The sequence below is a fragment of the Helianthus annuus genome, chromosome 13 (genome assembly GCF_002127325.2).
Source record: "Helianthus annuus cultivar XRQ/B chromosome 13, HanXRQr2.0-SUNRISE, whole genome shotgun sequence".
Lineage (NCBI taxonomy): Eukaryota > Viridiplantae > Streptophyta > Magnoliopsida > Asterales > Asteraceae > Helianthus > Helianthus annuus.
The window spans coordinates 165188724-165202841 of NC_035445.2; the positions used below are offsets into that span (position 1 = coordinate 165188724).

At 42.2% G+C, this 14118-nt stretch overlaps 1 protein-coding gene across 1 annotated transcript; it reads left to right on the top strand.

Moving 5' to 3' along the window:
• Positions 1–4252: 4252 nt before the first annotated feature.
• On the top strand, positions 4253–6042 carry LOC118485926. The gene is made up of 5 exons (XM_035982452.1): positions 4253–4455; positions 4530–5005; positions 5465–5689; positions 5759–5933; positions 6026–6042. The coding sequence occupies exons 1-5, from the start codon at positions 4257–4259 to the stop codon at positions 6040–6042; spliced, it is 1092 nt and encodes a 363-aa protein (XP_035838345.1). The 5' UTR covers positions 4253–4256.
• The last annotated feature ends 8076 nt before the right edge of the window (positions 6043–14118 follow it).

Consider the following 14118-nt stretch of genomic DNA (forward strand, 5'->3'; position numbering starts at 1 on the left):
CTCCGATTGGACTCATTCCAGCGGCGTTGAAACCGTCTCGTCGAACCCTAAGTAGGATCTCTTAACCCTAAACCCTAAATCATAACCCTAAATATATTAGGGTTTGGCTTTTAGGGTTTAGCTTTAGGGTTTAGCCTTAGTGTTTAGCTTTAGGGTTTAGGGTCTAGCTTTAGGGTTTAGCTATAGGGTTTAGCTTTAGGTTTAGCCTTTAGGGTTTAGTTTTTAGGGTTTATAGTTTAGATTTTACGGTTTAGCTTAGGTTTTAGCCTTATTTTTTAGCTTTAGGGTTTAGAGTTTAGGAGTTAGGATTTAGGGTTTTGGGTTAAGAGATCTTAGTTAAGGTTCGACGATCCGGTTCCAACGCCGCTGGAATGAGTCAAATCGGAGTTCGTTTGAGCTGGTTCCCCGCTGTTCCCCACTTTTTTAGTGTTCCCCAATGAACCTTCCCCTTCATAAGTATATGTGATAAAAAATTAAGTTCCTAGTTAAAGTTGAGATAAAGCTTGAATCATGTGATTTCAAATTATAATTGTTCAGGTTACTAGAAAAATAACCCGTATGTTTGGAAAGTTCATATTAGGTTATAGTGTGTTGTAATCTAATACAAATGTTTTGGTGGTGACATTTGAGAAGCATACAACTGTTACGAGACTAACATATACGTGGAAATATGTCGTGTAGACATGATCATAGTCCATGTATATTATACACATGGTTGTAAAAGTCCCATCTAGGCTTCAAGTACTCCCTGTGTACTCGTTACAAGGTAGGCTATCGAGACCCGAGTACTGATCGTCTAGGTCGATAACTCCCCAAGTAATTTCCGCCTAGGCCGAGTACTCTCAAATCCGACTAGGGAGCGCCTAGCGACTTTTGCAACCATGATTATACATAGATCATACACAACCTTTTGTACATTTCATGAGTACATTCATGCCAACATGTATCTTATCTTTGAATAAATGTGTAAAATCAACGATAACTCAAATTAACACGTGTTACTAATTTCAAATCCCATACGTAATGTGAATCAACAATTGGCTAATGGGAATGAAACTTTCATATACTATGTTGAAATGAGTCATAAATCCATGTTAGGTGTATTGAGATACCTTAGTAAGGTGTTTTAAAATGTTATTAAAGTTCCATATCACATCTAGTGATTTGGTAAAACTATTAGCTGGATTGGAATATTTGCCATACTTTGTCAAATATAAAACCCAATATATGTTCACAAAATATGTAGTGTACTCCCTCAATTTAAACTTAGTTTTTTTGTGAACATGGTTGTTAAAATTTGTTAACATTCTTAGAAAAAACTATCTTTTTGAAATTCTAGGATCCGATCTTGTTTATAATGTATAAGATGTTCAACCAATAACAATTGATTATATGCGGAAACTATAATCAATTCTTAGAAAGAACTTATTTCTGTTAGATTTCACAAGAGTTTGGTTACAATTTGATGATAACGAGATTTGAGTTTTGTCTGGCAAAGTTGTGACAAATGAACGAGAAACTCTCTATTGGATACAACAATAATGGCAAATGAATGTAAATAAATGGCAATTTTGAAATTAAACTTTAAAAGAAAGGCAAACTTTTTACTGAGAGTGAAGATAGTTAGATAACCTCCAGATGCCAGTCATGAGTGACTTGGAAACTTGCAGTGTTGTTAACACTTCATCATTTGTCATTGTATAAAATTCTTAGAAAGAACTTATTTCTGTTAGATTTCGCAAGAGTTTGGTTACAATTTGATGATAACGAGATTTGAGTTTTGTCTGGCAAAGTTGTGACAAATGAACGAGAAACTCTCTATTGGATGGCACATTCTATTGAAAATTCAAAAGAATGGCATAATCCCTTGACTTTTCAAGAGAATGGCACAATCCCTTGAATTTTCTCATTAGTTTGACTTTTGAAAAGTCAAACAAATGACTCATTCATGTGTCTCAAATAACCAAACTCCAATATATAAACCACGAAATACAAACAAGACCAAAACATTATCTAATTAAGATATCTTAGGCGATTGGCACCTAAAATGCATTAACAATCTCCCATTTGACAAAAGCTAGAGATCTTTTATCTTTGGTCTTTATTTGTGATTACTTCATCATTTTGGAACGTTAGCCTCTAGATGTATCAACAGACTCCCCATAGGCTGATGCTTCCAAAAATTAATTATTTTTCAATCTTCCAAACTTGTTTGCTTCAAAAGACGTAAGACTGTAAGAGGAGGATCCTAACTCAGTATCTTTTGTTAATTGAGAAACATGTTCACGTTTGTACATTGTCAGTTGTTGTGAGGTGTTGAAGTATTTCATAATCTTCATGAGTTCTTTACTCTAGTGGATATCTCGAATTTCGCACCTCGTGCATTTTTCAGCAACTTAGCAACTTATCTGTTCACTACCACAAACAATTTCTTGAAAATCTCGTTAAACTCATTCACATTACAAGACAAACCCGTGTTTGTCTCAAATAATCAAACCATAATATCTAAAGAACCACAGAACACAAACAAGACCAAAACATTATCTAACTAAGTTCTCTGAGTTGATTGACACCTAAAATGCACTAACACTCCCACACACACATATATATCAAAACACATAGACAAGGTTTGATAATTGGGTTTGGATTTTGTTTATGGTCTTATGAGAGCCTCATGAGTTTGAATTAAAACAATTAGTTAAGTTTATTGGTGTTTATCTCTATTTGATTTTCCGTAATTCGAGAGGATCATGTGGTATGAATCGGCTGTGATCATCATCCAACATTGAAGTGAGCTAGTATATTTTTGTTGATGCAACAAACACGGGACCAAGGATGGTAGCTGGACTGGTCAGGCAAAAGGGCTGAAAGGTTTGATTTTGCCTAACGCAGGTCGCGGGGTCCCTCCACGTTTGCAAAACGTGGAAGGAGGTTCACTAGTATGTTTGAGTTATTTGCTTTGAAGTCCTTTCTCCAAGGTTGACTCGGATCCAGAAAAGAAAGCAAATAGAATGAATGAGATGAATCTGATGAAGAGTTATTTGGAAATGACAAGAACTCTTCAAATGACAAGAGATTAAGGAATCTCTCTGCTTTTTGGAATGTCCTTGAAGTGTTATCGAGCTGTCTTCTTATAGTGGAAGACACTTCTCGAAATGGCATGGACTATACTAGTGAAACCTGTTTGCTTATGGAGGGTTTCCCCTTTTGGGGTTGAAGGCTTTGGACCCCTGGTTAATAGAGTGTGCCTGTGCAGACCTGCTCTGACTTTGTGAGTTGGTGAGCGTGAGTTGGTGGGACGAGTTGGTGGACGTGACTAGTTACTGTTCCTCGATTCCCTCATTATACAGCTTTTCATCCGCTGAACCTTTCAACCTTTTAAGCTCTTTGCACATTAATGATTTTATTTGTCTTTGGGCTACCCCCGTCGTCAGCCCCCCCAAGTCAGAGGTTTTTGGGGTATTATGCTCAAAGACTTCTGACTTTTATGCATGTCCTTTAAAGGCTTCAAGGGTTCGTTGTTTGGAGGCTTGAAGGATTTGAGGCGGTTACTTTTTTGAATTTTGAAATTTAATCGATTTGACAGTTGATTTGACATGTGTCAGGCGGCGGATTGGCAGAGATTTTTATTTTTATCTTTAATACCCTTACTTTACTCTTATATTCATTTTTACAGTTACAAAACTTCATCATTTTCCCTTCAATCATTCACAGTTTTTCCTTCCCCAGGTTAGTTTTCTTCTCCATTTTCACTTTTACTTTGTTCGATCATGGGTGCCCTTAAGGATTTAGCAAGGTCATTTTCTCGGATGACACAAGAGGAGGTAGACCTGTTTTGCCTTGAATATGGTATTGATAAACAGTATAATCCAACCGCCCCTGCTTGCGATGCTTCTATTGACAAACCGATTCCTGGTTTTATTGCTTTGTATTGTCGGCATTTTGAGTGGTCTAATCTTCGTTACCCTTTTTCGTTTTTTGTTCTAAATTTGCTTGAGTATTATCGAGTGTCTTTTGGGCAAGTACATCCGAAAGGAATGGCTAGGGTTTTGCACTTTGAAGTGCTGTGTCGTGCTTTAGGTTATGATCCTTCATTGTTGCTCTTTCGGAGGTTTTTCCGGTTAGCCAAAAATGGTGATTGGTTTACTTTTGAGAACACAAAGGTTGATACTTGTCTCGTTTCATCCATGGTTACAACCCTTGGATCATGGAAGAATACGTTTTTCTGGGTTTCTGAATCTATCATTCCTTTCAAAATGGTGTGGAGGCATCCGGATGCTGTTCTCAACGATCCGGAGCCTTCCGAGTCTGAATTGAATGATGCCTTTCTTTCAGCCATTCGGGGGTGCCCTTCGAGGGTTCGTCCTTTTCCCGAACATTTGTTAGTGCTTTTAGGGGTTAGTAATATTTGGGCAAAAGTTGATCGGGATCCGGTGTTGATGAGAAATGGCCTTGGTATGCATTTTCACCCTTATGCCTTTTTATTTTACTTTGTTTGTGACTTATTTTCTTTATTTGTTTTTTGGCAGTTATGTCTGCTTTGGACTTCATCAAGAGTGACGACACGTCCGATGTGGTTTTTGAAGATGCTCCAACTGTTTCGGGTGAGAATGTTGTGGTGAGAACTTCTGAGCAAAGGTTTGGGGGTTCGGGTTATGTCAGTGTTGCAAATGTGAAGGGTTTTACCAAGTCTAATGTTCCCAAGCCTTCAACTCGCCGGTTATCTCGTCGTTTACTGAAAGCTGCTCCTCAATCCACTTCCACTGAGCCAGTGGATTTGAGTGATGATATCGAGGCTTCTGAGGATCAGGCTGAAGTGGAGGCTGAAAAGGAGAAGGAGTTAGTTGTCCATGGTAAGAAGGTTCGAGGGAAGAAGGGTGTTGCTACCCCTGTTCAAGGATCGTCGAGCAAAGATGCTGAAGGGTTGAACCCTGAGGGCATTTATGTGCCTGCTTGGCAAGTGAAGAATGATGATACTTTCAAGGATGCTGCCGTCTGTGAGGATGTTCTTAGTCATCTTGCTCCTCCCTCTGTTCGTGAAACCATTGCTGAGATGGATGATGACTTTATGTTATCTCGCATGGTTCTAACTACTTGCAACCTTGCTGCCATGCTTCCTCAAGGGATTACACGCTTTCGCCAAAGGATGCGGGAGTATGAGGATTTTTCTAAGAAGAAGGACAAAATGAAATCCTCCCTAGCATCGATGAAGAAGGAAGTGGCCGGGTTTGCAGAGAAGGAGGCAGCGTGGAAGAAGGAGGTTGATGATCTGAAGAAGATGCATGCCATTGAGATGGGTGACCTGAGGAAGAGTTTTGAAGCAAATTTGTTGAAGCTGAAGGCTGATCGAGAGGCCTTGTCTGTCCAGCAGCAGGCTTTTCGTGAAGAAAAGGAAGGGTTGAAAGCTTCAGTTGGTCAGGTGACTGCTGACAATCAATGGTTGATCGAGCATGGTTTCCAGCAGGTGGTTACTTACCTTTTGCATTCCAAGGAATTTAACTCTGCCCTTGGTGATGTTTACACAAAGCTGCTGAACCTGGGGAAGCATCAAGGCCTTACTGCTGGCTATAAACTTCATGAATCTGGGCAGCCTTTGGAGAAGTCACCCATGTTTCGCCCTGAGGCTTCTGATATCTTCAAGGCTTCTGTTGAGCAGATGGAGAGGCTGACCTATCCCTTCATTCATGAGGTATCCTCTTGTTTTGGTAAGCCTTTGTCTGTTTTACAGGGGTTGAAGCCTGAGGGGTTAAATGAGAAGGTTTGTGCTGAGGTTTTGGGTTCCTTGTCAAAGAAGAGGTCCTACTCTGGGGATAGTGATGATACCCTTTCGAGCCTGCCTGAAGCCTCGAAGGATGCCGGTTTGGAAACCTCTGCTGTTGGTGGTGAAGAAGGTCCCAAGGTGAAGAAGACCAAGAAAGCCAAAAAGTCTAAGGGTGAAAGTTCTAAACCCTCTGATAACCGACATTTATTCGTAGCTTTCTTAGCAAACATTTTATGTTTTGTAATGTTTTTAAACAATGTTTAGGTTTTGGGGACCCTTAAGGTTCCTATGGTTGGTTGGTTGGGCCTATATGGCCGTTGAACACTAGTTTTATTTGCAAGTCACTAGGGCTTGCTTTAACTGTCTTATGAAGGTCTTTTATGGCCTTTCTAACTATGACATGATGGTTGTTGTTGGTGTTTTTGTTTGTTTCATTTGCTCGGTTTGCTTTGTGGTGTTTCAACCCTTCAAGCCTTTTGCATAGCTATTGATGGGTTGAAGCCTTTAACCTTTCAGGCTTAGCACCTATTGGTTGAACTTTGTGTGGCTTCTAGTTTGGTTTGTATGTTTGGTTGATAGGCTTGTTTATTTATTCTTGCCTTGTCTTTGTTTACTTTGTCTTTATGTTTTTTACACTTTAAAGGGTTCAGTGCTGCAGTCACTTTGCCTTAGTGTTTATCATCAAGACGCAGTATCTATCCTTTTCATTATTTCTTTGTGATTTATTTGATTTCATAAGTCTATTTGTTCATTATATTTTTTAGACTTAAGGAACGATTGGTGTAGGCTGTTCAAACCTGTCTATGAGACATTGTTGTTTTTCTTTGATAAGTCTCATGGAGTTGTATTGATTTAGGAACTCACCCCTTATATAGGTCCATTCAACCCTTGAACCTATTGAGCGATGTGGCCTGGGAGCTCATCCCCTTACATGGCCCTTGCCATGGAGTTTTTTGCTAGGTTCTCAACCTGATATTAGGATAGAAAGACAAGTTTGACAAAATGATTTCATTCATTCAAGCAGTATCTGCTTTTACAAAAGGTTTCTTGTTTTCATACAAACCAAAGTTTCTAGACATAAAACCTTCTAAGGGTTTTTCCATTCCAATGCCTTGGAAGCCTTCTACCTTCTGAGTCTGCCAGCTTATAGGATCCACCTTTGTGTGCTTCGAGGATGGTGTATGGTCCCTCCCATTTTGGGCCTAATTTTCCTTGGTTTTCCATTTTGCTGGCTTCATTGTTTCTGAGGACTAGGTCCCCTGGCTTGAATCGTTCATTCTTGACCTTTTTGTTGTAATATGCTTCCATCTTTTGCTTGTATTTGGCCTCTTGTATTGCTGCTTGATCCCGGGCCTCTTCTAGGAGTTGTAAGTTCAACATGGTCTCTTGTGTGTTTACTTCGGGATCCATGTTGACAATTCGTTGGGTTACAACTCCTATTTCAGCAGGGATTACGGCTTCGGATCCAAATACCAAGCTGTAGGGTGTCTTTCTGTGACTTGCTTTTTCTGTTGTTCTGATTGCCCATAAAACGCTAGGCAATTCTTCCAGCCAATTACTTTCATATCTCCCCAATCTTGTCTTGATGCCTTCCACTACGCTTCTGTTGGTCCTTTCAACCTGACCGTTTGATTGCGGGTAAGCCACTGAGCTGAAGATTTGGTTGATCCTGTACTCCTTGCACCAAAGGCTGAAGGGTTTCTCAGCGAATTGTTTCCCATTATCGGTCACAATTACCCCTGGCAGCCCATAGCGGCATATGATATTCTCCCATACAAAGTCTATGATTTGCTTTCCTGTGATCTTGGCAAGGGGTTTGACCTCTGGCCATTTGCTGAAGTAATCAATTGCTACCAACAGGAATTTTACTCCCCCTTTGCTTGGAGGGAATGGTCCAACAATGTCCATTCCCCATTTATGGAATGGCCATGCTGAAGTTATGGGGACCAAGTCATGTTTTGGACTTTTTGGTATTGGGGAGTGGATTTGGCAGGCATCGCATTTCTTCAATTGCTCGACGGTATCCCGATGCATTGAGGGCCAGAAATATCCCAAGTTCATGAGTTTTGCAACCACCGACCTAGCTCCGAAATGAGCTCCACATATTCCTTCATGCCCTTCTTTAACCAAATACTTGCTTTGTTCAGGGCTCACACACCTTAGCAATGGTGCAAGGTATCCTTTTTTATAGAGGATTTCTCCTTGCAACACATACTGTCTTGCTTTGATCTTTACCCTTTCAGCTTCTGTTTGATCGCTGGGTAGTTCGTTGTTTTGAAGGAATTTCTTTATGGGAGTCATCCAATTTGGATCTTCCTCGGTGACCACATCTTGTACTTCCAATTCGTCAATTGAACGAGCCTTCAACACTTCAACCAACACCTTTTTTGTGAGGTGGGCGAATGTGAGGGACGCTAACTTGCTTAAGGCGTCAGCCTTTTTGTTTTGGGATCTTGGAATTTGTTTGATGTTGCATGCCTGGAAGGTGTTCATTAATTCCTTCGATTTTTCTTTGTACCTTCTCATGTTGGGCTCCTTGGCGACATAGCTGTCATTGACTTGGCTTGATACTAGTAGCGAATCAGTGAACACTTCAAGCTTTTTGACTTTCATTTCTTTGGCTAGCCGGAGGCCAGCGATCAGTGCTTCGTACTCAGCCTCGTTATTAGTGGTCTGAAAGTTGAAACGAAGAGCATATGTGAATTCTAGCCCCTCAGGGTTGATTAGGATTACACCAGCTCCTGACCCTTCAACGCTTGAAGCCCCGTCGGTGAACAGTTTCCAGGCTTCAGGGTTGGAGGGTTCAGTGGTTGTGGTGTTTACTTCTTCAGTCTTTTGGCTTGAGACTTCTACTAGAAAGTCAGCCAAAACCTGAGCTTTGATTGCTTTTCGTGGGACGTAGGTGATGTTATATTCACCTAGTTCCACTGCCCATTTTGCCAATCTACCTGAGTTTTCAGGCTTTTCAAGCACGTTCTTGACAGGTTGGTCGGTGACCACTTGTATAGGATGTGCTTGAAAGTATCTTCTAAGCCTTCTGGCTGTTTGGACCAAGGCTAGGGCTAATTTTTCAAGTGGAGGATATCTGGTTTCAGCTAGTTTTAAAGTTTTGCTGAAAAAATAGACGGGTACCTGAGCCTTGTTCCTTTCAATGGTGAGGACCGCACTGATGGCTTCGTCGGCGACTGAGAGGTACACCGATATGAGCTCCCCCGTTTCTGGTGCTGCAATATCTGGTAATGAAGCAAGGTGCTGCTTCATTTGATTGAAAGCTTCCTCAGCCTCCTCGGTCCATCTGAAGTCTTTCTTATCTGAACAATTCTTGAGCGTTTTGTAGAATGGTAGAGACCTTTCGGCCAGTTTTGAGGTAAAACGCTTCAAGGCTGCAAGCTTCCCGTTTAAGCTTTCAACCTCCTTCTTGGTTCTTGGCGATTTAGCTTCGAGAACAGCTTTTACTTTGTTGGGGTTGGCCTTGATGCTTTGTTTTCCAACAATATGACCCAAGAATTTTCCTTCATCAAATCCGAACGAACATTTTTCCGGGTTAAGCTTCATGTTGATTTTTCTAAGATTCTTGAAGGTTTCTTGGATGTCATCAAGCATCTGGTATTCCGTTTTGCTTTTGATCACCAGGTCATCGACATACGCTTCCATGTTTCTTCCAATTTGGCTTTCGAAGGCTTTATCAACAAGTCGTTGGTAAGTGGCTCCCGCGTTCTTGAGGCCAAAAGGCATCTTTTGGTAACAGAAAATGCCCTTGTCTGTGTGGAAAGCCGTTTTTTCTTCATCCTCTTCTTTCATGAGGATCTGGTGATAGCCTTTGTATGCATCAAGAAAGCATTTGAATGGGTATCCCGTGAGGGAATCAACCTTAAGGTCAATTTCTGGAAGCGGGTAGCAATCTTTAGGACAAGCTTTGTTAAGATCCTTGAAATCTATACACATTCTCCAAGAGTTGTCGGGTTTCCGGACCATGACAGGATTAGCAATCCATGATTGATACTTAACTTCTCGGAGAATGCCAGCTGATACAAGCTTTTCAACCTCTTGGCAAGCTGCCAGGCTTCTTTCAGGTGCCAAACTTCTTTTCTTTTGAACCACTGGCTTGACATTCGGTGGTATTCTTAGCTCATGTTCAGCAATGCTTCGAGGGATCCCGGTCATGTCTTCGGGAGACCAGGCAAACACATCGCTGTGATGTTTTAGCAACTTTTCAAGGTATGAAAGAGTATCTTGAGAGAGGTTGGGATTGACCCTTATCCGTTGTTCGGGGTACTTAGGGTTGATGACTAACCCCTGCTTGTCTTCCTCGTCATTAGAACTCTCTCCTTCGATCAGGTAAGCTTCCTGAGAGGGTTGAAGGGTTGCAATTCCTCTCTCAGTGGGAAACTTGACGGTGCCATGGCCAACAGATACAGCCATGTAAAATGCACATTGTCCGGGCCTCCCTATGATTACGTCGTAATTGGAAGGGATGTTGATAACCACGAAGGTTAATGATCGGGTTCTTTCCTTTGATCCCTCCTTAAGACAGACATCAAGGGTTATTTGCCCCAAAGGCTTCAGGGTTATGTCAGCGATACCCTTTATGGAGGTCCCGGAGGGTTGAAGCCTTGAACGCTCCTCGTTGCTTAGTTGATTGAAAAACTTCTCGAACATGATTTCAGTGGCTGCTCTCGTGTCTATGTATGCTTTGCATGTTTGTAAGGTACCCACGATGGCTTCAACCACAAGGGGGCCAGGAAGGGGGTCCTTCTTTGTTGGGGGGAAGCAGACACACTGAAGCTCCCAAGCTTCTAGACGTTGTTTCTTGTAAGGGGCCTTGTCATCAGAGTACACCATGTTTACTTCCTTCCCTTTACTTTCAGCCATCTTGTCTCGAACCCCTTTGACCAAGTGGGCAAGTTCTCCTGACTTGACGGCCTCTTCAATTCTCTTTTTCAGTTGGAAGCAATCATTGGTGTGATGTCCCTTTTCTTCATGGAATTCACAGAACTGAGTGGAGTTCTCGTTTTTCCGACTTTTGGGGAGAGGCCTGTGAGGTCTGAAGTTTTGCTTGACCTCTTCCGTTGCCAGGATTTCTTGAGGGGTTTTGGTGAGAGGAGTGAAACTCATACTCTTATCTCTGCTTGGAGGGTTTCGCCCTTCAACCCTTCGAGGGTCTGAACCCTTTGAGCGTCTGTCGTAAGAGTTAAAGTTTCCTCTCTTTCTGGCTGGGCTGCTGCTTCGCCAACCGGAACCCCTTTTTCTTTGTTCTTTGATATCAACAGCTTCCTCTCCTCGGATGTGAGCCTCGGCTCTTTCAAGAGCTTCTTCCAAGGTTTTGGGTAGAGATTTGTTGAAATCTCGTGTGAGATACTTAGAGGTTATGGCGTTCATAAAACCGGCAACCCTCATTTTCTCATCAGCCCCCACGTAGGTTAGCCCTTCTTTCTTGTACCGTTCAATGAATGCTCGTAGGCTTTCATCATCTCGCTGTTTTATCTGGAAGATCACTGTCGCGTCTTTAACGTATCTCCTTTGTTGGGAGAAGTTTGCCAGAAAACCTCTGCTGAGATCGTTGAAGCTTCGAATGCTTTGGGCAGGTAGATCGTTGAACCAGATTCTAGCGGATCCAACAAGGGTCTGCATGAACATTAGGCAGCATTCAGCGTTCGTCCACTTTTCTATTCGAGCAGCTCCAGTGAAGATCTGAAGATGATCTTCGGGATCTTCAGTCCCATCATACGTTCTGATGTGAGCTGGCATCTTGATTTTAGACTGAAAATCATAATCAGCTATCTGTCTAGAAAAGCATGAAAGGTTACTTGGCTTGTAAGGTTTAGCCAGGTCTTCTTCATGTCTTGTGTCTACGTTGTTGTTGTTGCCAGGGTTTCCCTGGGTGGCAAGCACCTGATTGATGAAGTGTTGCCAGGGGAAGTTGGCCATCATTTGAGACATCATGTTGGGTATGAAATTGAAACCTTGAAGGCTTCCCGGACCAACTGAGCAACTTACCCCGAGGGGGGTGCTGGCCACAGCACTTCGTGCTAAAGGGAGCACGGATAGGGCATGCTCCCATGTGGTAGTTAGAGAAGTGGGACAACTGGTCACCGGGGATTGTAGGAGTTGGTCGAGTGTTAACTCGTGCCCCAGAGGAGTACCACTAACAGTTGGTTAGGAAGAGAGAATGGGATGAACAGTGGGGTTTGTCACAGTGGACAGATAAGGGTGAAGGTTTGAAGGGTTGCTGGGACCGGCTTCACTTCTTGTAACGAAGGGTGGTAGAGGTGGTCCAGGAGATAACGTTGGCTCAGGCTCGTCGTAATCTAGACGAATCCTTACACCCTTTTCCCTTTCTCTGTTCACATGTTGGTTAAGAAGTGATCTTAGCTCAAGGAAGTTATTAGCGACCCCCTCGGGGGTAAGTTCAACGCGTGTCGGAGTGTCAGACACACCAACGTTGGGAGACGGAGCTCCAGATCTGGATGGGGTTGGTGTGTTAAAGGTGAGGAACTCGGGTGTACTCCCCGGAGTTGAAAAAGGCGTTGTTATTGTTGTGTGAGCTTGACCACTTCCCGGGGTAGAGGTGTTAGGGATCTGGTTTACCTCTCCCGGAGATCCACTTTCTGACATAGTGGTTTGGGATGGAAGGAGCTACACGTACCAGGTCTCTTTTGAGGAGAAACAGCGGCGTAGCCCCACGGTGGGCGCCAACTTGTTGATGCAACAAACACGGGACCAAGGATGGTAGCTGGACTGGTCAGGCAAAAGGGCTGAAAGGTTTGATTTTGCCTAACGCAGGTCGCGGGGTCCCTCCACGTTTGCAAAACGTGGAAGGAGGTTCACTGGTATGTTTGAGTTATTTGCTTTGAAGTCCTTTCTCCAAGGTTGACTCGGATCCAGAAAAGAAAGCAAATAGAATGAATGAGATGAATCTGATGAAGAGTTATTTGGAAATGACAAGAACTCTTCAAATGACAAGAGATTAAGGAATCTCTCTGCTTTTTGGAATGTCCTTGAAGTGTTATCGAGCTGTCTTCTTATAGTGGAAGACACTTCTCGAAATGGCATGGACTATACTAGTGAAACCTGTTTGCTTATGGAGGGTTTCCCCTTTTGGGGTTGAAGGTTTTGGACCCCTGGTTAATAGAGTGTGCCTGTGCAGACCTGCTCTGACTTTGTGAGTTGGTGAGCGTGAGTTGGTGGGACGAGTTGGTGGACGTGACTAGTTACTGTTCCTCGATTCCCTCATTATACAGCTTTTCATCCGCTGAACCTTTCAACCTTTTAAGCTCTTTGCACATTAATGATTTTATTTGTCTTTGGGCTACCCCCGTCGTCAATTTTCAAGGGAAAAAATGGGTACACACCAACATATTGTGTTTTTACACTTGCATGTTTTTTGCGCTTGAATTACAATTTGTTGTCTTTCGCGTACTTTTTGATAACGTTCGTACACACCTTTGATACTATGTTGTGTCGTAAAGAAACACTAGGTTAAACGGGCGGTGTTAGACTAGGTTCGATAAGTTGGAGATTCTTCCGATCACTGTGGGTTCTTGAGAATATTTTGATCTGTAAACTAAAACCACTGTTAGGCTCGTTACGGGAAAGGGAAGATGTGGGTTCTTCTTGTAACCACCATCCAACGTGAGAATAAATATTGTTTTCTCTTGAGTATAAGTGGAAGGTGAGAGTGAGAGTAGATGGTATGGAATGAATTACCGGAAAGGGAGAAGTTCAGTATTCAAGCCGGGATGGTGAGAAGGGATCGGAAGAGACGTTACTTTCGAAATATCCTTTTATAGCACTTATATAAAATTAATGAGCATTTACACTTCATATAAAATTAATGAGCATTAATAGGAGAATTTGAAGGGCTTTTGGTAAGACAATAATCGGAAACTCTATATATATGGAGACAAGACAACTAATATTGGTGTAGAAGACATCTTACATTTTACAGAAAAGTTTCTGTTGCTATCTTTTAAAAATGGTGAAAACTTCATTGACGATGGTTTTCGTGATCGCCTTATATCTGTCCTTACCCGGTAAGCTTGGTTACATTCGTCCCTAATTGTTGTAACGTTGTGTTTTGAGTTTACACTAAAGAATTACGATTTGTAGGTTGGCAAGTCTCATGTGGTTTGGATGACAAAGGATTGGGAATGAGCCAGCAAGAAATTTATAAGAATGATGGTGTGACTTCCATGAAAAAACTTCAAAGCGTTGGTGATCCTTGTAAGTTGCCTGATGATTGCCAGATGTATTGCAAACGTGGCGTGCCAGCATGTTGTAACGAGCTATGCGCGTGTAGTTGTGACTTCTTTTGCAGCTGTCCTCCTAATTACTAGTTAGCCCACTGGGCATTAAGC

Excerpts from the sequence above, each read along its gene's own strand:
- LOC118485926 (XM_035982452.1), top strand. The coding sequence starts at position 4,257 with ATGGTGTGGAGGCATCCGGATGCTGTTCTCAACGATCCGGAGCCTTCC. Across the intron at positions 4,456-4,529 it reads GTTGATGAGAAATGGCCTTG|TTATGTCTGCTTTGGACTTC; the intron begins GTATGCATTTTC and ends GTTTTTTGGCAG. Across the intron at positions 5,006-5,464 it reads ATGCTGCCGTCTGTGAGGAT|GTGGTTACTTACCTTTTGCA; the intron begins GTTCTTAGTCAT and ends GGTTTCCAGCAG.